This window comes from Stenella coeruleoalba (assembly GCF_951394435.1).
Source record: "Stenella coeruleoalba genome assembly, chromosome: 2".
NCBI lineage: Eukaryota > Metazoa > Chordata > Mammalia > Artiodactyla > Delphinidae > Stenella > Stenella coeruleoalba.
The window spans coordinates 36,942,983-36,967,152 of record NC_137147.1 but is presented as its reverse complement, the minus strand read 5'-3'; the positions used below and the strand labels follow the sequence as shown (position 1 = coordinate 36,967,152).

Here is a 24,170-nt window from a genome sequence, read left to right as displayed (position 1 = left end):
CCCAACCACTGGATTTTTAAATAATTTTATTTATTTTGGCTCGAAACCTGTGAGGCATTTATTTAAGGATGGAGTCACACAGCAAAGGCAGATGCAGTTAGTCTTAATAATTTACCTTTTATTTCTCACTTACATTCCCTGCACCACACTTATGTAACTTCAGAGAATCATACTTATTAAATATTCTTGGTTATTGAAGCTTATTCCAAAATTGTTAAATGCTTCTACAACTTTTCATGGAAATTACCATAAAATACATTGTATATATTTATGTATTTTCTTAAACGTATGGTATAGAAAATAATTTCAATATAACTGAATGTTTCATAATATGAAGGTAAATTACTATAATTACTGCTTCATTTGCTTATATGAAGTTATGTTTGTCCTATGTTGAATGGTTCCAAGTTGTGATAATTTGAAATCCTTTGATGATTTCTATGTAGTTTCTCCTATTCCCTGCATTATTTTTGCTTCAGTTTATCTCCATAAAGCTCTAAAAGTCTGAAGGCCCTCTTACAGTGTGAGTGGACTTCAGTATGTAGGTTTTATAGCACATATTCATAAATATGTAGGTTTGAAAGCACAAATTGCAGCATTTTCACTTTAAGTTTCTTGGCCACTTTCTAGAAGTTGACACTGATGGGAGAATAGCCACTGGATAAATGATCTGTTGTTCATATTAATCTGAGTAGGTTATAAGGTAATTTAGTGACTCTCCACACGGCAAAAGTTTGTTAGGGAATTGGCACCAAAATCTGTCAATTTTCCAGCTCCTTGTGTGTTTCTTTCCCAAGGGTGACTTTACCGTTTTACTTAAAGTAGTGAGAATTTTTTCAGCGTTGACCCACTTGTATTCAAGTGTTTAAAGACATTCCAAAGGTAAATCTAAACAGTTTGTAGATATTTGAGAATTTACTTAAAATTTGTTCAGATGCATACTACTTTTGTCCTCATAGCATAAATAATTGAAAATTGGCCCCATGAGGATCTTTTAACTCAGTAAGTAGAAGCAATGCTTTGTATTGTGGTATGCTATTACTAACAGAACAACATTTTTATTGAAAACAGTCCACGTTATCTGTGTAGCACTTGGTTAGTTTTGAAGTGATATAAGTGGCAAACATATTTTGGTTAAATATGAGAATAGAGTAAATGGCAGTAAATTGTGTTTTAGAAAGATTATTAACATATAACATATACTGCATGAGTGTGTTTTTTTGTTTCTGAAATTCTAGGATGTGGTTGCCATTGAAACGGAAGTAAAATCAATGGAGAAAAGAGTTTCAAAAATCAAAGCTATCCTGCTATCAAAAGAAATATTTGATTTTTCACCTGAAGAGCATCTTAAGCATGGGGAGGTAAGCATGGATCATTATTAAAGATATTTTCTCTTAATACTTACTATGCCTATTTTAAAATGTGTAATAATATGATGTGATAAAAAGTGTTTAATCTTGCTAAAGTAAGAGCAAAGTAAAGTTGGGAAATAGATATGAATGACTATAAATATCATATTTTAAATCATATTTCTAGTGCTATCTATGTATCTATCATTTTCCTATAGGTTATTTTTTCATTTAATTTCTTCCTAAAACTTCAAGGTTTGGTAGTTTTTCCTTCACGTCAAACCCAGGTGTTTGTTTAATAGTCTAAGCACTTAAGCCTCTAAGTCAGAAGAACTGGGTTCCAGCCCCAACTGCCCTGCTTACTGGCTGTGTGCCTTTGAGTGACTGGTTAACATTTCTTGGATTTGCTTTCACATCTGTACATTGGTATTGTGGTGATTATGTTGGACAATTATAATGTATACGGAGCCCCTAGCACAGGAGCTGGGACATACTAAACAGCATACAGATGTTGCTTCCCCCTCAGCCTACCAGTTAAGAGCATGGGCTTTGGGATCAGGCAGCCCTGGGTTCTAATCCTGACCCTGCCTCTTACAGTGTGCCCTCACCTGGGTCTTCTAACTTCTGTGAACCCAGTTTCCTTACCTGTGAAAGGGAAGTTATGATATCTCCCTCCTAGGGTGGTTGTGAAGATTAAATGAAATAATACATATGAAGTACTTAGTAAAGTGAATACTCTCTCCTAATTTATTCATTATGTAAATCCAGATATCTGTGGATCAGATGTCATTAAAACAAAATAGAAGTGCAGTTTTGGGACTTAGGAAATTTGGCAGGACAGTTCCGTTCAATTCAATAAGCATTTTTTGAGGGTCTATTATGTGGGAAGCCCTGTGCTGGGTGCAGTTGCTGTGAAAGTTAATAAGAGGCAGTACCTGCCCTTCCACAGCTTACTGCCTGGTCACAACACACGAAGCACATGACAGCTCTACAGAGAGAGGCGGGAGGGAGAGAAAGAAGGAAAGGGTTGTCCAAAGGCATCATGTAATGCTGGGAGGGTACTCTTGCCCCAGGCATTCTTTCCTGAGACCTTATCTAACTGCCAGATCACAGGTAATATATTAGTTCTTTTCAACCTGAGCTAAGACACTGTTTTAAAACTCAAAACTATAAAGACTAAAGTTTGATTTTGAATAGATTTAGGAGTGGCCTTTTTTTTTTTCACTTGTGTACCATGTTTATCTAAGGTCATACTGGAAAATATACATCCCATGAAGAAAACCATTGCTGAAATCGTGTCTTACCGAGTGGAACTGAGGTTACCCCAGACAGGAATGAAGCCTCTGCCTGTGTTTCAGCGGACAGATCAGCTTGTACAAGATATAAAACTGTTGGAAAATGTGACTCAGGAACAAAATGAGTTATTAAAGGTGAGTGGTTTTTGTGATGACAGCCAACTCATTGGATGAAAATATTCAGCAAAAGCTGGTGTTGTTTTAATGGTTGGGCGGGTCAAATTCCCATGACAATAAGATGCTGCCTGTGTTGATTCTTTTTGGTCTCTTCCAGTATTATTATCCAGGAGGTGGCATTTGATATGAGAGTATCTTGTTGCTCAAATGAGGTTAAAGTGATTTTTCTCAGCTCTTATTCTTGTTCTGGTTGAAGACATTAAAGTCTAGTTTTGTTCTATTTCATTCCATTCTTTAATTATTGAAGATCTACACGGGTAAAATGCTGTGGGAAGAGATTCAACCTGAACCGTGCATTTGCAGTCTCATGAGGCTGACAGACCCACAATAATGTCTTTACACCTCTCAGTTGCTTTCCTATTGATCATTTCAATTTATTACCAACACAATACAGGTAGGGTAGACACTTTGCCATTTTTATTTTTACACATTAGGAGACTAGTGTCCAAAGGTCAGATGACTTTCTGAAAGACCAGAGTGAACGTATGTTGAGGTTAATTTGTGTACAGATAAGAAAAGAATTTGAGTTTCTAGACCCTAGTATTATTCTTCATATCGAGGTCTCTTCCTTCTAACTGATGACATCTTCTAGCCTCTCCCTGAGGGCTTTTTAAAATTCTTCTGATTGATCTCCTGTCTCAAGGCAGGAATTATCATCATTAGATAGAAATTACATTTTACTTTGGTTAGTATTGCTATATCAACAACCACTCCTACAGGAAAAGAAAGTTGCTGAAAGAGCCACAGACTTTTCAGCCCTCTTGGTAGACACCCCCTCCTGCCTACTTTTCTTGATTAGGTGTGTCAGGGTAAGAGGAAAGGTTATTTTTCCTCCTTCCCATCCATCCCCTGGTTATAAGAAGAGAATTGCTATCTCTTTCTCCCTCTTAAATTTCATTCACATTTGGTGGTCACTCTGTTCTCCTAAGATTTGAGGATATTGTAATCTCTGGTTTGAGTCTTAGCTCATGTAGTCTCTCTGGCCTGGTCAGCTGACATCATTTCCTAACACCCACAGGGAGAAAAAAGATCTGGCACTCAATGTACTATTTTTTTAATAATATAAAGAGAAGAAAAAAAAAACAAAGAAAATTTGATCTGTTACTTTTAATCTTTTTGTGCTTTATTGGTCTCCTGGTCAGAAAAAGAAAATAACAGTCCTAACTATGCTTTAAAGTGACTCCTTCACAAGATGGAAGGGGGAGCAGTAGAAGAGGAAATTAGGTTTTGTGCCAAGTTAGATATCAAACTGTGCTGCTAAAATTTTCCATCTTATTGTGTTAGTGGAAATCAGATGTCATCTCAGGTATTTCAAAGCTAAGTAAGCCAGTGGTAATGAAAATCATTAGAATATGGTACATTTCATTTCTGTGTTAGATAATTGTAAGTGCTCTCATTGTGGAAAATAAGACAAATTACTTTTGGGGGGAGTAATGGGATTTAGCTCATTACTGAGGGCTGGGGAACAGGTGTGTGCAGCAAACATAGTTATTGATTTCCAGACTGCAGCTAAAATTATAGTTAAATATTAAAGAAAATACAAGGAAGAATTCTGTGTTGGCCAGAAACTTTGTAGTTTCAAAAGGCATTTTGTTTCATTGTGAAGCACACAAGGAAATATCTAGATTTTCTTTTGAAGTCCGTTTCTTTATCTTTCATCACACTTTGATCATATCATTTTAGCACACAGGTAGTAGGTTCAAGCTCTACTATTCCCTTAACACTAGATTCCAGGTATTGTTCTGGTTTTGCCTTATTCTGCAAACTCAGACTGCTCTCAAACCTCAACCTCTTACCATAAAATGTATATCACAGATCCCAAGGGGTGCCAGTTGAGGATGTGTCTGGACCAGGAACACCCATCATTTCTCAAATCACATGCCCTTTCCATCCTGAATCAGGATTGTCACCTTTCTGTGTATTGAGAGCCCCGCAAGGAATATGTATTAAAATGGCGTATGTGACATATCAGTAATGTCATAAACTTAGCAACTTTATGTTAACATGCTATAAAATGCTTCCCAGGATAAGCCCGTTAGACTGGGAATACTTAAGAACAAACGTATGTCTAATTAGACTTGAACCCAAGGTGCTCTAGCATCTAAGTGGAGCAAGAAGGTCAGGTGCCAGCTTTGCAAACGTTGTTCTCTGTATTGAGGCTACCATTTCCTATTGGAATCTGTATGGTTGTGTATTGATATAATTGATTGGAGTTTGTGATGGAGATAGACATTGGAAGTAGCCCATTGATCTTCTTTTGGGGGGGTTATTTTATAGATAGTCATAAAACAGACAAATGAATGCGATGAAGAAATAGAAAAATTGAAACACATCTTAAATAATTATTCAGCTGAATTCTCCCATGAACATATGTCACCAGACGGAGCTGCCAACCTGCCACAGGTACAGGTATATTTCTTTCATTCATTTTTCTAGCAGTTTATTCAACAATCACTTTCTAAGCTGTTGGTGTCTACAAGCCCTTTTTGATGATACAGTGTATTTCCTACTTCTCTCTTTCAACTGAAGGTATTTTATGTGTGTATTTACTTTTCATTCCTATTATATAAAATAGGTTATTATATAATTATCATAATGGAAGTCTCTTCAAGTGTCTTTAGCCTCAACTTGGTGCATTCTGGCTGGTAGCAAAGAAGCTGATGTAACACATGGTATTTGGACAACCTGGCTTTCCAGCTAGCTTTCTGGCATAGGGGTCAGGCAGGCTGGGCTTTAGAAGTAAAGACTGAATGCTGTTGTAATAAAGAGTTCCGTATACTAAGCATTCTCTCCATATGCCCTAATTAACAATGTCCTGTGGACCCAGTTACAATGGTTTGCATGTTAACTCTCTATTGCCATCAAGTTGATGTAGGCACGCAATTACTATGGTGTTCAAAGCCACGTTACACCACTTTCCAGCTGTGAGATCTAGGGCAAATTTCTTAATGTCTGAAGTGAAGTACAGAGGGGTTCAATATGACAGACAGCTATTAAGTGGTGGACTCAATAAGGCAGACTCAGGGTATTAAAGATTCAGTATTGTAAAAGTGTCAAATTTCCCTTTACGTTAAAAAATTTAAGAACCCCAGGGACTTCCCTGGTGGTGCAGTGGTTAAGAATCCGCCTGCCAATGCAGGGGACACAGATTCGATCCCTGGTCCAGGAAGATCCCACGTGCCGCGGAGCAACTAAGCCTGTGCACCACAACTATTGAGCCTGCGCTCTAGAGCCAGCAAGCCACAACTACTGAGCCCACTGCCACACTACTGAAGCCCGTGCGCCTAGAGCCCATGCTCTGCAACAAGAGAAGCCACCGCACTGAGAAGCCTGCACACACATTGAAGAGTAGTCCCCACTAACCACAACTAGAGAAAGCCCACATGCAGCAACAAAGACCCAACACTACCAAAAATAAATAAATAAATAAATAAATAAATAAATTTTTTTTAAAAAGAAATTATTAAAAAAAAGAGCATACCATGCATGGACAATGATGAAAACAAGTTGTGAAGCAGGGAGTATGATTAATCTAATTCTGTGTTTCTGAGGTCCACAAAATAAAATTAAAAAAAAAAATTAAAGGACCCCAAAGAGCTTGTGTTTATATTAAAACTCAAAATCGTAAAATGTAGTGAGAAGAGTGACAATGTTTTACATTTTTGCAAATCTCATTAGTCTGGCTTACTAGGAGACAGCTAGATTCTCATCTTCTTCTGCATTCAATCTATTGAGGTATGTCATTTTCTTTGAAGTATATAAAGAGAATCTAACCTCTCAAAGACATGTACATGGAAAAGAGAGAACTATTTTAATAACCCTTTTGAATAATTGTGGACATTCTTTGAAACTACACTAAACTCCAACAAGTAGAATTACTCAGAGGTTCATTGTTAAATGGAATTTGAAGCCATGTCAGTGAACTTTTCATACTCTTACACTAAAATCCATTGGTCTGTCTTGTACTTGGAATGGATCTCCAACCATGCATGATTTTATAACATCATGTTTGATCATTTGGAAAATACTATTTGACTAGTCATGTAAATCCTCCAGATGATGACACATTTCAGTAGCCGATATTAAAAAATTCACATTTATTAATATTAACATCTACCTCTTCAGAAAAATCTCTCTATATATTACATGTATATATATGTATTTATGTATGTATAGTTTAACAACCATCTTTTTTTTTCAAGTAAAAATAGTATTCTATGAGAAAAATATGGATAGGTTAGCTTGAAACTTAATCACATGAGTGTTATTCCTCAACCATTAAACTTTGGTAATAGCAGAAGTGCTTTATGCAGGCTTCCCACTTTGTCATACAGAATATTAAAACTACATGTTCTTTATCAAGGATATTCTTAAGTGAAGCTGGCTTTTTTCCCCAATTAAATTCATGATGGTGAAGCATCTAGTAACTACTAATATAGTTGATATCACTGCCTTGATTCATACTATGTCAGTAGCTTTACCCACCATTGCTTTTGCGACATCACACAGAGAAAAATGTCAACACAGTGAGAAAGGCCAGTAACATTTTAGAATTATTATGAAAATGATCTTGACCTTATGGAGTGTGGACCCCCTAGGGTCTGCAGATGCCACTTTGAGAATGGCCGCTCTGTGCCCTTCTCTGTCTCCATAATGCTAGTGGCTCTGCAGACTAGTCTGTTTCTGTAAGTGTTATTCTAATGGCTGTAGTATTAACGTCTGTTGGGAGGCACTGTTCCTCTGAAGTTTAGTGTTTATTGAAAAGGGACACACACCACAGCCAACTCAGATTTAATTAAGTTATCATTTCCCAAAGCAATCACAAGAAATTTAACTTCAGACAGAATAGGGGTATTGGTGTCGGAATGTGTGCAGTAGCACAAGAGCCATGGGGGCTGGGTGTCAGAAGTCCAGGTCTAGGCTCTGTCACTAGCTGCAGCCCTGGAAAAATCACCTTCTTTCTCTGGACTTCAGAACTCTCACTTATAGGTGGAGACATGTTGAGTTTCTTTGTCTCTAAAAAAAATTAATGATTCTATGAATATCTGTAGGATGGATGGATGGAAAAAAAGAAATAAGGAAGAAATGGGACTTCCCTGGTGGCACAGCAGTTGAGACTCCGAGCTCCCAGTGCAGGGGGCCCCAGTTCGAGCTCTGGTTGGGGAACTGGATCCCACATGTGTGCTGCAACTAAGAGTTCTCATGCCACAATTAAGGAGCTGGCGAGCCGCAACTAAGGAGCCAGCCTGCCACTTAAACTAAGGACCCTGTGCAACCAAATAAATAATAAATAAATTTTTAAAAAAAAAGAAATAAGGAAGAAAGGAATGAATGAATGGACTGGGGGGTTAAGGAATACATTAAGGACAAAATTCCAATATGTGAAAGGTTTGCTAAAAAGGAGCAGGTTGTCTTCTGATACAGCACTTGCTGTAAAGCTCAGGCTTTGAATGATGCCTTTCAGGTGCTAAAGAGGAAGATGCCAGACAAGACGACACCTGATATTTCCTCCAAATCTAGGATTCTATAATCCTATAATCCTTTTAGATAGACAGTGGGCATCTGTACTTCTACCATGTATAAGAAATTTTATTCCCACGTTGTCAATCATCCAAAATTTTAAAGTAATCTTTTTTTTTTTGGTGGTACGCGGGCCTCTCACTGTTGTGGCCTCTCCCGTTGCGGAGCACAGCCTCCGGACGCGCAGGCTCAGCGGCCATGGCTCACGGGCCCAGCCGCTCCGCGGCATGTGGGATCCTCCCGGACCGGGGCACGAACCCATGTCCCCTGCATCGGCAGGCGGACTCTCAACCACTGCGCCACCAGGGAAGCCCTAAAGTAATCTTTTAAAGCTTGGAATCATCTGTTCATAATTCCCATAACAAGTTACACTTCACAGTGCCCTTGTTGGCTTATTTATTCCCATTTGTTAGGATGCTTTGGCTGTGAGAAAAAAGTAAATGTATTTAGTAATACTAAAGAAGACTTCAAAAGTGATAATAAAAGTGTGAGATTTCTAGCCTCGTTTTCTCTCAGCGGTTCCCAAACATTAGTCTGCGTACAAATCTTCTGGAAACTTGTTAAAGTGCAGGTTCATGGCCCCTGACCCTGCGGATTCTGGTCAGTCAGTCCTGTGGCAACCCTGGCTGCACACCACAGTCACCTGTGGAGATTGTTACAAATTTCTGAGCCACCACTTGACCCCTAGAGATTGATTGACAAGGTGTCGGGTGAGGCTAAGGCATCCTATAAGGGAGCTTATAAACCCACCCCAGGTCATTTAGAAACACAGTCCGGGTAGAGAGGCACTATACTGTACCAGGGACTGGCTCCTGCCTCTGCCAACTGCACAGCATAGAAAAATCTTCATCCCTTGTACCGATTGAAGTAGGCTCCTGTGGCAAAGGTATCAGACGTCCCAAAGGAATGCAAACACTCTTTCTGCGCAGGGAGAAATCGAAGGTACGGAAAAGCAGATTCTGAGCTTGAACCAGAAAAAAGAAGACCTGTTGGTGGACTTGAAGGCTGCTGTACTAAAACTTCACCAGCATTTTCAGCAAAAACAGCAAGAATTAGAAGAGGAAATGCTGTCAGCCAGAGCATCAGACGAGGATGGAGGGGCTGAGAGGGATGCTTCTGAATGGAAGGTGGGTATGACATTAGTTAATGCTGGTCCCACATTCCACAAGAGCTTTAAATTGGTAGTATTTTTCACCTGGAAGGCCTGTGGCATCTATGTATATGGCCTATAGTAAAGGAATTTTTAAAAGTGGAAATACTCTGCCTGAGACTATTCACTAGTGAATATTAATCCTTAGGGTGTGTCTGTTCTGGACTCAACCCAGAATTCTTATGCACAAGTTACTTAAGGAGGTGCTTATGAAATTCCATGGGTAGGTGGGTGGCATTTACCCTTTGAAGTATCTTCCTACTAAACAGCCCATTGCAAACTCAAAAAACGGGCCCAGCACCTCTCTAAGCCCACTCTGAATCCACATCAATGAATCACATTCTTGAATTGTTTGATGAGGGGCCACAGAAGGCAGTGCAAATGAAAGAGATCTAAGATTTGAGTGAGTCATGATATTCAGCTGGATGAGCTGAGAGTCGCTAGACCCCGAGGCTTCTTGTGTGGGTGGGCATCTTGGATAAAGTCAGTAAAAAATTAGCTACATAAAAATGCGGCCAGGCCAGGATCCTGGTGACGTTGAACGGCAACCCGGCTGCAAGTCTTTGTGCTGTGCCTTTCAGTTGAACAGAACGGGCTCCATGTTCTTCCTGCCAGCCGTCGAGGAAGAGGCGGAAGAAAGCTCCCTGAAGAGCGAAGTAAGGAAAATGATTTTCTCGTTCAAGTTTGTTAGAACAGTAGTCTCTAAAAGGTCAATGAGAAGATCTTAAAATGAATGGAAACATAAGGATTTTTAAATTCAATGCTGGTAGTTTGTAAGGGTGATTGAAGTAGTTGTCTTATGTTATTAATGTTTAAGTGCATCTAAACCTACTTCAGGCCAGAGTGGAATAAATGTAATTCAGACACACTTGTTGGCAGAAGGGAGAAGATGAAATTCTTTGTTGTATCCTGACTTCTGAGTACTTTCTCTGGAGTTTTGAGTACTTTCTCTGCTGTTTGGTTGGCACTCCTGGTGTGCTTTATAGAACTTTATCTTTCCATATTTGAATTACTTTTTTTAGTCTGAAACAGCATTGCCAAGGACACAAAGAATGGTATTAGCAACTAACCCTACTATGAATCCTTATTACTCCATCAGAACTGGTTGGATGAGACCTTTACCAGTTGTCTTTCCTGATATCAATTTCCATTTCATACTTTAAGAATTAAAGTGATAGTGGGTCTTGTGCGAAAGGGAAGAAAATTGCAGCAATTTACAGTTTTTAATGTCTCACACGTAGCCACCAGACATTCTCCCTGCTCGTTTTATAGATTGTTCAGTAGCTCCACGGTCACACAGAACAGCCTGTTGTCCTTCAGTGTATCACTAGGATACGTGGGGCTGAGTGGTCGGACAAGGAGAAGTGAGGCTTATTACACGCTCTGACCATCAGACAACTTTATGATCTGATTATGCCTCTTCACAACAGAGAATTGTGAGAGTGGAGGAGGTACCAAGACCAAAAAAAAGAGTGTACTTCAGTGCAGTTCTAATTTGAGACCTGTATTTGCCTCTGAACTGATATGTTTATAGTATTCATTGTTTGTCTTTGACAGAGATCAAAAAATACATGTTCATCAGGCTGTTATTTTAAAGATAGCATTTGAGGTTACATGTACCAAAGCAGATCAAATTCCTAAAGCATGGTTTTAAAGATCCCCTTTGTGTGACATGAGCTGAATCCCAACTTATAAGAATATTTTTTAGGCTTTAGGAAGAGCAACCACATTTGGACTCCTGTGATGTAGTTAGCCAAAGAAATCGATGACAAATGGGGGATGGGTGGAATTAAGGGCTGCGGTTATACTACCTGGTAAGCTGAGTCATATAAAAGAGATGAGGAAGATGCTGTTATGATGGTAGGAAATCACCTCCCTTTGCTAATCAATTGATTGCTGTGTCAGAGTGGAGATAAGAAAGCAGAACCACCTTCCGGGTCCCCATCTTTACTCTGGAAACATGACAAGGATGTGGAGGAAGACAGGGCATCCTCGTCCTCTGGAACGATGGTTCAGGTAATACTGGACATATCATATTTGTTGGGGCTGGGGATGGGCAGGGATAGTAAGCCAAAGCAAAGAATTTCTTATTGAAAGAATGCTTCAGGAGGGAACCTACGTGGGTTGAAATTTTTTTAAGCTTCTCAGTGTTACCTCTGCACAAAGCAAAGACAGCTGAGTACTTACCTATTACTTGCATTTCTTTTGTGCACTTAGTGATAATAGGAGAGTATTTTGCTGAGAAACACTCCATGTGTGAAAATCCAAACTGACAAAACATAACTGAAAGGAGCACCTAAAAGGTTTACCATAGTGGTAAAGCATTTAACATGCCACTCTTTGGGGAGCAGTTGGGGTGAGAGGTCTCCCCATCATTCTCTTTTTGGACAAAGTAGCATGGAAGGTAAATTAATAAGTCTTTTTCCTCCTTATGACCTTCTAAACCTTCTCCAGTCTCTCAAAATAGAGGGCAAATGCCCTCACTTTAGAAAATCATTATTACATGCTGATGTGAAGATGATGTTTTTCCCTTGCTCCTGAAAGATCTCTTCATCATTATGATCCACACACCTCCCGCGCCTGCCTCCTGACCAGGGCTGACCCCTCCCCCAGCTCCCAGGCCAGTCCTTTCATTCCTCTCTGGCACGGGGCTACACTTGTACCTGCATCTCCAGTCTCTTTCTCTTGGTAGCTTCCTTTCCTCTCTACCTCAGAAGTATTCAGTTTCCCCTTCCCTAACAAATTCCCTCCCCCATGGCCCTACCCCTCCGAACAAGCTGAGGGACCCAGAGCCCAGACCATCTCTTCAGAAAGTGCTTTGCCTCCCTGGGGTGCCCTTCTCTCCATATCTGCCTGTGGACTTCCTTCCTACCCATCCACAAAGGCCCATCACAACTTCCGCCTCCTCCAAGAAGCTGCCTGCCTCTTTCCCTTTGTTTTCCCATAGCATTTTGAACCTCCGTTATGCCCTATCACAGTTTTATGCATAGACCTGACACAGTTTCATGAAAAGCAAGAACTTTACCTTCTACATTTTGAGGTCCTGTACTGAGCTCAATATGCTACTTTAATGCATTGAATTTCTTTTTTTTTTTTTTTTTTTACATCTTCATTGGAGTATAATTGCTTTACAACGATGTGTTAGTTTCTGCTTTATAACAAAGGGCATCAGCTATACATATACATATATCCCCATATCTCTTCCCTCTAGTGTCCCCCTCCCTCCCACCCTCCCTATCCCACCCCTCGAGGTGGTCACAAAGCACCGAGCTGATTTCCCTGTGCTATGCGGCTGCTTCCCACTAGCTATCGGTTTTACATTTGGTAGTGTATATATGTACATGCCACTCGCTCACTTTGTCCCAGCTTACCCTTCCCCCTCCCCGTGTCCTCAAGTCCATTCTCTAGTAGGTCTGCGTCTTTATTCCCGTCCTGCCCCTAGGTTCTTCATGAACTTTTTTTTTTTTTTAGATTCCGTATATAAGTGTTAGCATATGGTATTTGTTTTTCTCTTCCTGACTTACTTCACTCTGTATGACAGACTCTAGATCCATCCACCTCACTACAAATAACTCAATTTCATTTCTTTTTATGGCTGAGTAATATTCCATTGTATATATGTGCCACATCTTCTTTATCCATTCGTCTGTCGATGGACACTTAGATTGCTTCCGTGTCCTGGCTATTGTAAATAGAGCCGCAATGAACATTTTGGTACATGACTCTTTTTGAATTATGGTTTTCTCAGGGTATATGCCCGGTACTGGGATTGCTGGGTTGTATGGTAGTTCTATTTTTAGTTTTTTAAAAAACCTCCATACTGTTCTCCATAGTGGCTGTATCAATTTACATTCCCACCAACAGTGCAAGAGGGTGCCCTTTTCTCCACACCCTCTCCAGCATTTATTGTTTGTAGATTTTTTTTTTTGAACAATTATTGTTTTACTGAAGTATAGTTGATTTACAATGTTGTGTTTGTTTCTGGTGTACAACAAAGTGATTCAGTTATACATATATATGTATACATATTCTTTTTCATATTCTTTTCCATTATGGTTTATTACAGGATATTGAATATAGTTCCCTGTGCTATACAGTAGGACCTTGTTGTTTATCTATTTTATTTTATTTTTTATTTTAACGTCTTTATTGGGGTATAATTGCTTTACAATGGTGTGTTAGTTTCTGTTTTATAACAAAGTGAATCAGTTATACATATACATATGTTCCCATATCTCTTCCCTCTTGCGTCTCCCTCCCTCCCACCTTCCCTATCCCACCCCTCCAGACAGTCACAAAGCACAGAGCTGATCTCCCTGTGCTATGCGGCTGCCTCCCACTAGCTATCTACCTTACGTTTGGTAGTGTATATATGTCCATGCCTCTCTCTCGCTTTGTCACAGCTCACCCTTCCCCCTCCCCATATCCTCAAGTCCATGCTCTAGTAGGTCTGTGTCTTTATTCCTGTCTTACCCCTAGGTTCTTCATGACATTTTTTTTTCTTAAATTCCATATATATGTGTTAGCATACGGTATTTGTCTTTCTCTTTCTGACTTACTTCACTCTGTATGACAGACTCTAGGTCTACCCACCTCATTACAAATAGCTCAATTTCGTTTCTTTTTATGGCTGAGTAATACTCCATTGTATATATGTGCCACATCTTCATTATCCATTCATCCGATGATGGGCACTTAGGTTGTTTCCATCTCCGGGCTATTGTGAATAGAGCTGCAATGAACATTTTGGTGCATGACTCTTTTTGAATTATGGTTTTCTCAGGGTATATGCCCAGTAGTGGGATTGCTGGGTCATATGGTAGTTCTATTTGTAGTTTTTTAAGGAACCTCCATACTGTTCTCCATAGTGACTGTACCAGTTCACATTCCCACCAGCAGTGCAAGAGGGTTCCCTTTTCTCCACACCCTCTCCAGCATTTATTGTTTCTAGATTTTTGGATGATGGCCATTCTGACTGGTGTGAGATGATATCTCATTGTAGTTTTGATTCGCATTTCTCTAATGATTAATGATGTTGAGCATTCTTTCATGTGTTTGTTGACAGTCTGTATATCTTCTTTGGAGAAATGTCTATTTAGGTCTTCCGCCCATTTTTGGATTGGGTTGTTTGTTTTTTTGTTATTGAGCTGTATGAGCTGCTTGTAAATCTTGGAGATTAGTCCTTTGTCAGTTGCTTCATTTGCAAATATTTTCTCCCATTCTGAGGATTGTCTTTTCGTCTTATTGATGGTTTCCTTTGCTGTGCAAAAGCTTTGAAGTTTCATTAGGTCCCATTTGTTTATTTTTGTTTTTATTTCCATTTCTCTAGGAGGTGGGTCAAAAAGGATCTTGCTGTGATTTATGTCATAGAGTGTTCTGCCTATGTTTTCCTCTAAGAGTTTGATAGTGTCTGGCCTTACGTTTAGTTCTTTAATCCATTTTGAGTTTATTTTTGTGTATGGTGTTAGGGAGTGTTCTAATTTCATTCTTTCACATGTACCTGTCCAGTTTTCCCAGCACCACTTATTGAAGAGGCTGTCTTTTTTCCATTGTATATTCTTGCCTCCTTTATCAAAGATAAGGCGACCATAGGTGCGTGGGTTTATCTCTGCGCTTTCCATCCTGTTCCATTGATCTAGATTTCTGTTTTTGTACCAGTACCATACTGTCTTGATTACTGTAGCTGTGTAGTATAGTCTGAAGTCAGGGAGCCTGATTCCTCCAGCTCCGTTTTTCTTTCTCAAGATTGCTTTGGCTATTTGGGGTCTCCTGTGTTTCCATACAAATTGTGCAATTTTTTGTTCTAGTTCTGTGAAAAATGCCAGTGGTAGTTTGATAGGGATTGCATTGAATCTGTAGATTGCTTTGGGTAGTAGAGTCATTTTCACAGTGTTGATTCTTCCAATCCAAGAACATGGTATATCTCTCCATCTATTTGTATCATCTTTAATTTCTTTCATCAGTGTCTTATAGTTTTCTGCATACAGGTCTTTTGTCTCCTTAGGTAGGTTTATTCGTAGGTATTTTATTCTTTCTGTTACAGTGGTAGATGGGAGTGTTTCCTTAATTTCTCTTTCAGATTTTTCATCATTAGTGTATAGGCATGTAAGAGATTTCTGTGCATTAATTTTGTATCCTGCTACTTTACCAAATTCATTGATTAGCTCTAGTAGTTTCCTGGTAGCGTGTTTAGGATTCTCAATTTATAGTATCATGTCATCTAAAAAGAATGACAGCTTTACTTCTTCTTTTCCAATTTGGATTCCTTTTATTTCTTTTTCTTCTCTGATTGCTGTGGCTAAAACTTCCCAAACAGTGTTGAATAATAGTGCTGAGAGTGGGCAACCTTGTCTTATTCCTGTTCTTGGTGGAAATGGTTTCAATTTTTCACCATTGAGGATGATGTTGGCTGTGGGTTTGTCTTGTATGGCCTTTATTATGTTGAGGTAAGTTCCCTCGATGCCTACTTTCTGGAGGGTTTTTATCATAATTGGGTGTTGAATTTTGTCGAAAGCTTTTTCTACATCTATTGAGATGATCATATGGTTTTTAGTCTTCAATTTGTTAATACGGTGTATCACATTGATTGATTTGCGTATATTGAAGAATCCTTGCATTCCTGGGATAAACCCCACTTGATCATGGTGTATGATCCTTTCAATGTGCTGTTGGATTCTGTTTGCTAGTATTTTGCTGAGGATTTTTGCATCTATGTTCATCAGTGATATTGGCCTGTAGTTTTCTTTCTTTATGACATCTTTGTCTGCTTTTGGTATCGGGGTGATGGTGGCCTTGTAGAATGAGTTTGGGAGTTTTCCTCCCTCTGCTGTATTTTGGAAGAGTTTGAGAAGGACAGGTGATAGCTCTTCTCTAAATGTTTGATAGAATTCCATTGAATTTCTTGATCCTGCTTTCCAGATCAATTACATGGTGCTTCCTCTTTCATTTATGGCTAAATGCCTTTACTTTGGTGCTCCTCTTTCTTGGCCCCTTTTGTAATCGTGATTTTGTCCCTTGCTATACTTAAATTGCTGTTGACTTCTGCATATCAATTAAGTGCCCTTTTATTAGTCCTAATCCTTATTGATCTCGTCAGCACTAACCACCTCTTCCTTCTTGAAATGCAGTGTTTCTTTGGCTTTCTTAAGTGTTTCTGTACTTTCTTGTCTCATCTACCTGCAGCCCCTCTTCCATCTCCTTCTCTTGCCCCATCTCTGTGATGGTAGGCATTTCCCTCAGTGTTTTGTCCTCTTCTTTCTTCTCTGTTTTCTCTCATGGCAATTTCTTCTCCTCTCATAGGTTTGGTAGTCACCTGTATGACAGGGATTCCCACATCAAATCTCTAGTCTTGACTTTTCCCATAAATCTGTTCCTCATTTCTACTCTCCAGATAGATTTCTCTTTTTGAATGTATTTTCTTCATCTCAAATCCATTTACCAACTTTCCTTCAATGCTTCCTCTTCCTCCTAATTCCTCAGTGTCTGTTAGTGGCACCACTGTTTTCTCAGAGTCTGAGACAAACTTCAGAGTCGTCTCAGGTACCTCATTTGTCTTACCTTTCATATCCACTGATCAAGTGATGTTCATTCAGTCTTTACATCCTTCTTCACCTCCCATTATTTTTGTCATCTTCCTATTCCAGGCAATTGTGAACTTCTTCCCTAGATTTTTAGAGTAGCCTTCTAAGTGGATTTATAGCCTCTAGTCATTTATATGTCTTATACAAGACATATAAATGTCTTGTATAAGACATTTATACAAATGTCTTTTCCTAAAAGTCTTTCCTGGATTCTATCTGCTGAATAAAATGCAATCTTCTTAGCCTGACTTCCAGACTTATCATGATCCCAACCTACCTTTCCAATTTTATCTAAGCTTTACCTTTGGTTTTTGGTTCATAACTTTCTAATAGCAGTTACTGTTTTCAGTACGCAGAGCAGGAAAGTAACATTTTCTTAGGAACTATGAGATGCTTTGTATATGTCATCTTGTTTAATAATCACAAGAATGAGTGAGCTGAGTTATAGTCTCACTTTAAAGGTGAAGTAAATGAGGCTCAGAAAGTCCAGGTTAACTTGTCCAAGATCACACAGCTTGCAAGTAGAGCAATCAAGATTGGTCAGTTACGTCATCCACTTTTCCCACTGCATTATGTTAAATATTTGTGTACATTTCATTTTCCCATTGTTTAACTTTGACTGACCTAGTAAGTGGGTTACGCTTACTAGGATCAAAGTGTACATCCATTTAAAATGTGACACACATTGTCAAACTGCCCTCTAGAAAGAGTACATCAATTTTATTTCTACCAGGAATGCATGGAAATGCCTCTTTCCTGACCCTAAGCTGATATTGGACATTTTTCGGTCTTAGCCAAACATAGCCAGTGGCTTAAATTGCATATATTCTAAGAATTTTGAGTATCTCTTTAGGTGTTCATTGGCTTTCATATTCTTCTTTTATGAATCACTTGTTCACACCATTTGACTTTTTCTTCAAACAGACTGGGATGTTTTCCCTATTGATTTATAACAGTAATTAACATATTAAGGATATTAACAGTTTGCAAGATGTTATCCCAGTCTGTTTCTCTTTTAACTTAGATTATGGTGTCTTTTGTGGTGCATGTTATTTTATTTATGTTGTTAATACTAATATTTTTTTCCTTTATTGTCATGCTTTAGAAGTCCCTCCCCACTCCTAGATTAGAAATAGATTCACTCATATTTTCTTCAAGAATTTTTATGGTATAACTTTTACATTTAAATATTACATACAATTAGAATTCATTGTTAGTAGTGAGGCGAGGATTTAGCCATGTTTTTCATGGATAGGATAGTTGTTCCCAATTTTAAAAATTCATCTTTCCCCTATTATTAGAAATGTGGGCTTTATCATATAATCTTATTTAATTTTAATTCTCTTAATTATCCATTTAAATATGTAATTCTCTAGATTCCTTATGTGTCCCTCATTAACTACAGAGCTTTAGAGAATTTGAGTCTTCAAAATAAAGACAAACCTGAGGAAGTTGATTTTTTTTGCCTAATAAACAAACTTTTTTTTCTCAATGCACCTGACTTCTCTAGACATTTTTTAAGCAGGTGATTTGTAACATGAGCAGGTCCAGGAAGAGGGACGTGCGTGGCAGCAGGGCAGGAACTTTTCTGGACCTCTCATTCTTTTCTTTACAGGAGGCAGCTTGGAAAATAAGCATGTGTGATAGTTCCACGGCACGGATTTTTGCACAAGACTCACTAAACACTGAGCAAGGCCCAGAATTTTCCCTGAGCCCCAACCAAACACAAGAGGTAAGTCCCTGTTGGTGACAAGCCAACTGCCCAGATACCTGGACTAGCCCCCAGAGATGACAAGCTCTCTGTGTTTTGCAATATTTTGTATTGCAAACCAAGAGGTCTTTGTGAACTTTAACATCTTCATGTGCACAACCAAGCCGGAGCACAGGAAGATTTGACATCAGGTGTTTACGTAGAGAGTAAGCGTGGTACAGAGCAATTAAAGATTTTTTACTCACTCACCGCTTGTGAGGGTGAACTAGCCTTTCCATTAACACCTCCTTCTTTCTTCTGTAGATGTAACATTATGGGGGCGATGAAAGTGGAGGAGAGCTAAGATTGATTAACTGCCTATTACATAAAAGGCATTTGTATTTGCTGTCTAATCCTCAGATTAAATAAGGTAGGTTAATACCTGCCATATGTTTACAAATGAGGAAATCAAAATTCAGGGAATAAAAGTACAGTTGGTAAATGGAGGAGTAAGAGTCAGACTCAGAATATTCCACTCTGCCTTCCTAATTTGAATATTTAGTATTGAAAGATGTGAAACCAAGGCAGATTTGGCCTCACAAAATAAACCGCCACCAGACCATCCCAGTGGCATATGTAGTATTTGTGCAAATGCATTTAGGTAAGGCACTTTAGCCAGGCAGATTTGCATTTTATAAAATGGGGGGTGGGGTGGGGTGTGTGCACCTGTTCGTTGAATTGACAGTAAAATATTTTTGATGGTTGGTATTTTGGCATGAAATAGAGCTACAGCCAGAAAATTCATTTGCCTTTTAAATGGATCTTACTTAGATCAGCGATGCGTTATGTAGAAATCAAGCAGTATAACATTCACTAACTGAGAGGCTAACTTGGATGCCAGAGGGTTGACAGAATTATGTCAAGACTTGGGACTTCCCTGGTGGTCCAGTTGTAAAGAATCCGCCTTACAATGCAGGGGGTGGGGGTTCGATCCCTGGTCAGGGAACTGGGATCCCACGTGCCGCGGGGCAACTATGCCCGCACTCCACAACTACTGAGCTCGCGCGCCTCAACTAGAGAGCCCACATGCAGCAAACTACAGAGCCCATGCGCCCTGGGGCCTGTGCGCTGCAACTAGAGAAAGAAAAGCCGTATACCACAGCTAGAGAAAAGCCTGTGCCTCGACGAAAGATCCCTCATGCCTCAACGAATATCCTGCGTGCCGCAACTAAGACCCGACACAGCCAAAAATAAATAAAAATAAATAAATAAATAATAAATAATTTTTTTTTTTTTTAATGTGGACTTGTAGACCCCAAGGCATAATGAAATCAGGGATTGGATTCTGGTTCTACTTACTCGTTGTGTGACCATAGTCAGTTTGACTAGTTTCTCTAAGCCTCAGTTTCCTCATCTGTGCACTGGGAATAATGGGTTTGGGGTGTGAAATATGAGATGGTCTTAGCACAGTGGCCTAGCTCTAGAGCCCAATAAAAGTTTGGGTATTATCAGTTTACATTAATGCTTTAGAGATGACATAATTCTCTAACAAGAAATACCTGTGGTCATACTCTTTTAGCCCTCCAAAATGTGCAGTCATAAAACTTTCATTTAAATACGTTTAGAATTTGGGGTTATCGTTTGGAGAAGATATTCAGCAGGGGTGCTATTATGGAAAAAAACTGTGGACTCAGAATCAAAAGATCTCAGAGCTGTGTGACCTTGGGCAAGTAATTTATATCTGGGCCTGAGCTTCTCAGAAGCAATGTGGTGGGATGGGAGGGGTGTGAACCGATTAAACATTAAATGTACTTGGATTTCTGTAACTATAAAAAGAGGTGAGTGAACCGATTCCTGGCACATTCTCCAGGCCACCTTCAGGTATTGAAGTTCTACAGTTACAAATAATCTTTTTTTCTTCTGTCACCTTTGGATTCTTTTCAGGTTCAAATAACTAGCAAATAAAGCCGAGATCAGTTATCCAGCTTCCTTATTTCCTCATTAACTCAGTGAGTTAGTGAGAAAGCTAAGAAATTAAATATTGTCATTTTTCTACATCTGTGTGGCAGATATAGGTGCTCGAATGTTTTTGAGGAAATAAGCAAGGCAGATGGTAAATCTGTTATTGAAGATTAATTAATTAATTAATCAATCAGTATCAACAGGTTGTTATCTCAGGTGACAAGAGGATCCCAAAATCTTTGCCACTAAGATAGAAATATCTGAAAGCTAGAAAACAATCAGATAACTAGAAATTGGTGTCTGGCAGTAAAATCACATATCTGTTGCTTATTTATTTATTTATTTATTTATTTATTTATTTATTTATTTATTTTGCGGTACGCGGGCCTCTCACTGTTGTGGTCTCTCCCGTTGCGGAGCAACAGGCTCCGGACGCACAGGCTCAGCGGCCATGGCTCACGGGTGCAGCCGCTCCGCGGCATGTGGGATCTTCCCGGACCGGGGCACGAACCCGTGTCCCCTGCATCGGCAGGCGGACTCTCAACCACTGCGCCACCAGGGAAGCCCTGTTGCTTTTTTAAAGATCAGAATTAAAAAAGAAAATTGAAGCAGGTGAATCTAAATATAGATCTGTATGTGAACTTCAGAGAAAGCAAGGCAATGGGAAGACTTCCTTAGGAAGGTGATTCTTGAAGAAAACACTGATGAAGGCAGGGGAGAAATAGCATTTTGGCAGAAAAGGCAAACATATGTGAAGTTAATAGATGGTCAAGGGGAACGAGTCCAACTCAGAGGACCCTTCTGCCAAACCAGCTTTCATAAGCCTCATCATTGTGTGTGAAAATGAGTGGTATTTTCATACCCTGCATATTTTTGTTACCACATACCAATTTCTTCTGCTTCTGCTGTACTGAAAGTTCTATGTTTAAACGAAATTCCACAAATATTAGGAAATACGCATTTGAGTTGCATATTGCTCACATTTGTGAGCCACTCCCATTTCTCAGTTAGCCAAAATAGTGCCTTATTAGATGCTGAGATGGAGTTAGCAAAGCCTTATGTAGAAAACATTGTCATTTCATCATACTCAGAATGAATAAAATATTTACGGAGATCACTAATTTTGTAGAGCAAAACACAGATCCTTATTCCTAAAGAAATTCCTCTGGAGGGGTCGACAATACTCTTTCACTATTCTGGAAAAAGATGTGGGAAGCAAATATATCTCTGTATCAATTCATCTTTTGCCTCCAAATTGAAAGTATCTATTATATAATTACTAGAATACTCTCCCTTGGTACCTGGGAGAAATTTTTCTATCGGATCGATAAGCAACCTAGGTGTTTCAATATTAAAAAGAACACATCACACATCATACTTTCTCTATACTATACTATAAGCATCTAGTCCTTAACTCAGTAATATTTGAGTATTTAGAAGGTGAAAAGTAGTTTTAGAGACACTCTGAAGAATAGGAGCAAAGTTTCCAAATTACCCCAGTGAAGCTTATCACTTGACTCAAGTTATTTTTAATAGGGAGAAGTTTAGATAAGTACTAGTGGGGGTGGGGGGGAAGCTAAAATATTTTATAATCTAAACTACTTGAGAAGATGTTAAACGTGTGAGGTATATTTCCTTGTATCCCTGCCAGTGTGTAAAGATCTTTTTCGTGTTTGAACGGAGTGCACAACAATGTAAGCATTGCTTAATCATGCATCATGCAACTTTAAACACCGGCCAATTCGCTGAAATGTTTCAGACACCCACACCCACATGCACACCCTCTCGCTCACACTCACCTGTCTCCTGGGACCCACGGTTTAATGAACTGCAAGCCTGTTTGCGTCCTCTGTGCCTAGGAACTCTGTACCTGTGTACATGCAGATCAGCTGCTTGGAAACCTGGGGCGCCAGGTCACGTGATCATTGCTATGCCTGTGGAGGTGGCTTTTTCTTTTCTTTCTTACTTGTTCTGCCCTTATTTTTCTTTTAACTGGGGAAATGCTGTAAGTTCACAGGTCTTTGCAAGTCCCAATATGAACGTTTTGGACTCCTAACTTTTCACCGCTGGATTGCCTTTGGATTTATCATAGGGTACCACACCTCCTATCAAGGTTGCAGCTCCGGGCTTTTCTGATGAGCAAGGAGCTTTTGAGGCCACAGTGGAGAAAGCAAGGCCCAAGCCTGCGGAAGTCCTCCATGTCTGCAAGAACCAGGTGGCTGAGCTGGAGCTGTGGCTGCAGCAAGCCAACGTGGCATTCGAGCCAGAAACGTTAGATGCAGACATGCAGCAGGTGGTGGAACAGCAGCTGGTAGGGTGCCAGGTAAGCCTAATGGGTCTGAGCTCGTGGTCTGCCTCTTCGCCAATCACCTTCTAAGACTGGGTGAGTTTCTTTTAAAGCGACAGTGTGATTCTTCCTGTTACTCTGACCCCTATGTTTATCTTGGCCTCAACTTTTTGTTCTCAGGATAGTTCTTTGAAATGATTTACGTAAGCAGAGTATTTGGGGAGATAGTAGTGGGTAAGATCTCAGAATCTAGAGTTCAGATCCAGTCATTAACTGTGAACTGGTAGGAGTTAACTTCTCACCTCATTTTCCTCATAGAGTAGGTTATCTCCTAAGACTTTGTCAGGATTAAATGAGATAAATTATCTAAATCAGTGTCTGGTGTATGAAGTATATATAAAGTGCTCAATAAATACTAGTTTTATGCATAATATTAAATTCTTTGAATTTTCATTCATCAGAAATGAAAATGAATATCCTGATTTGCAGGATTGCAGATACAATATAAAAGGGCTTTGCTGCCGTGTTATTACAAATGCTCCTGCTCTTGCTGGGGAGGGGCAGGAATGTAAACTTCCTTGCCTGGGAGTCATTTTGAGTAACATTTGCTGGCATAGCCCAGAGGTTGGGATCTCTGTACCCCTTCAGGGAGGGGCGAGACTGACGACACTGCAGGAGCATAATTGAGCTTCACACACGACAGCCCAGCCCAGCCCAGCCCAGCCCAGTCCAGCCCAGCCCAGCCCAGCCCAGCCCAGTCCAGCCGAGGCGCCTCCCCTAAAGGCACTTAAGACCTGCCTTGGCCAGATTGGCTCGCTTGCCGTGGTCCCAGGGACGAGGACTTCCTCTCAGAGTAACCCAAGTCACTGGCCAGCCCACAGGGAGCTCTACCCACTATATCCCGTTATGGGGTTGGGGAAGACCCACCTTGGCCCGAGGCCGGCACTCCTCCCCTTTTTCCATTCAGACTCACAGTCTTTACAACATCCGGTGCCTGTCCAGTGGGACCCAGGTAAGCAAGCTGGACTTCCTTCCTTGGGCAGCTCAGCACTTCTCACCCCAAAAGTCAGCTCCGAGGGCGGATTCACTCAAATACTGGCATTACTGCATGATCTAGCTGATGAGGTGCTTGAGAGTCTGGAGAAGACAGAGTAATTCAG

At 39.8% G+C, this 24,170-nt stretch overlaps 1 protein-coding gene across 14 annotated transcripts in view; it reads left to right on the top strand.

Moving 5' to 3' along the window:
- SYNE2 (spectrin repeat containing nuclear envelope protein 2) overlaps positions 1-24,170 on the top strand; it is a 330,405-nt gene that overhangs the window by 208,121 nt on the left and 98,114 nt on the right. For 13 of the 14 annotated variants that reach the window (XM_079912180.1, XM_079912176.1, XM_079912175.1 and 10 more), the window contains exons 59-66: positions 1,239-1,361; positions 2,597-2,779; positions 5,099-5,230; positions 9,271-9,468; positions 10,073-10,147; positions 11,397-11,507; positions 18,687-18,803; positions 22,816-23,046. In XM_079912180.1, the coding sequence (XP_079768306.1) occupies positions 1,239-1,361; positions 2,597-2,779; positions 5,099-5,230; positions 9,271-9,468; positions 10,073-10,147; positions 11,397-11,507; positions 18,687-18,803; positions 22,816-23,046 (1,170 nt within the window). The remainder of the gene's footprint in view (positions 1-1,238; positions 1,362-2,596; positions 2,780-5,098; positions 5,231-9,270; positions 9,469-10,072; positions 10,148-11,396; positions 11,508-18,686; positions 18,804-22,815; positions 23,047-24,170) is intronic. The other variant, XM_079912173.1, reaches the window with a different exon arrangement.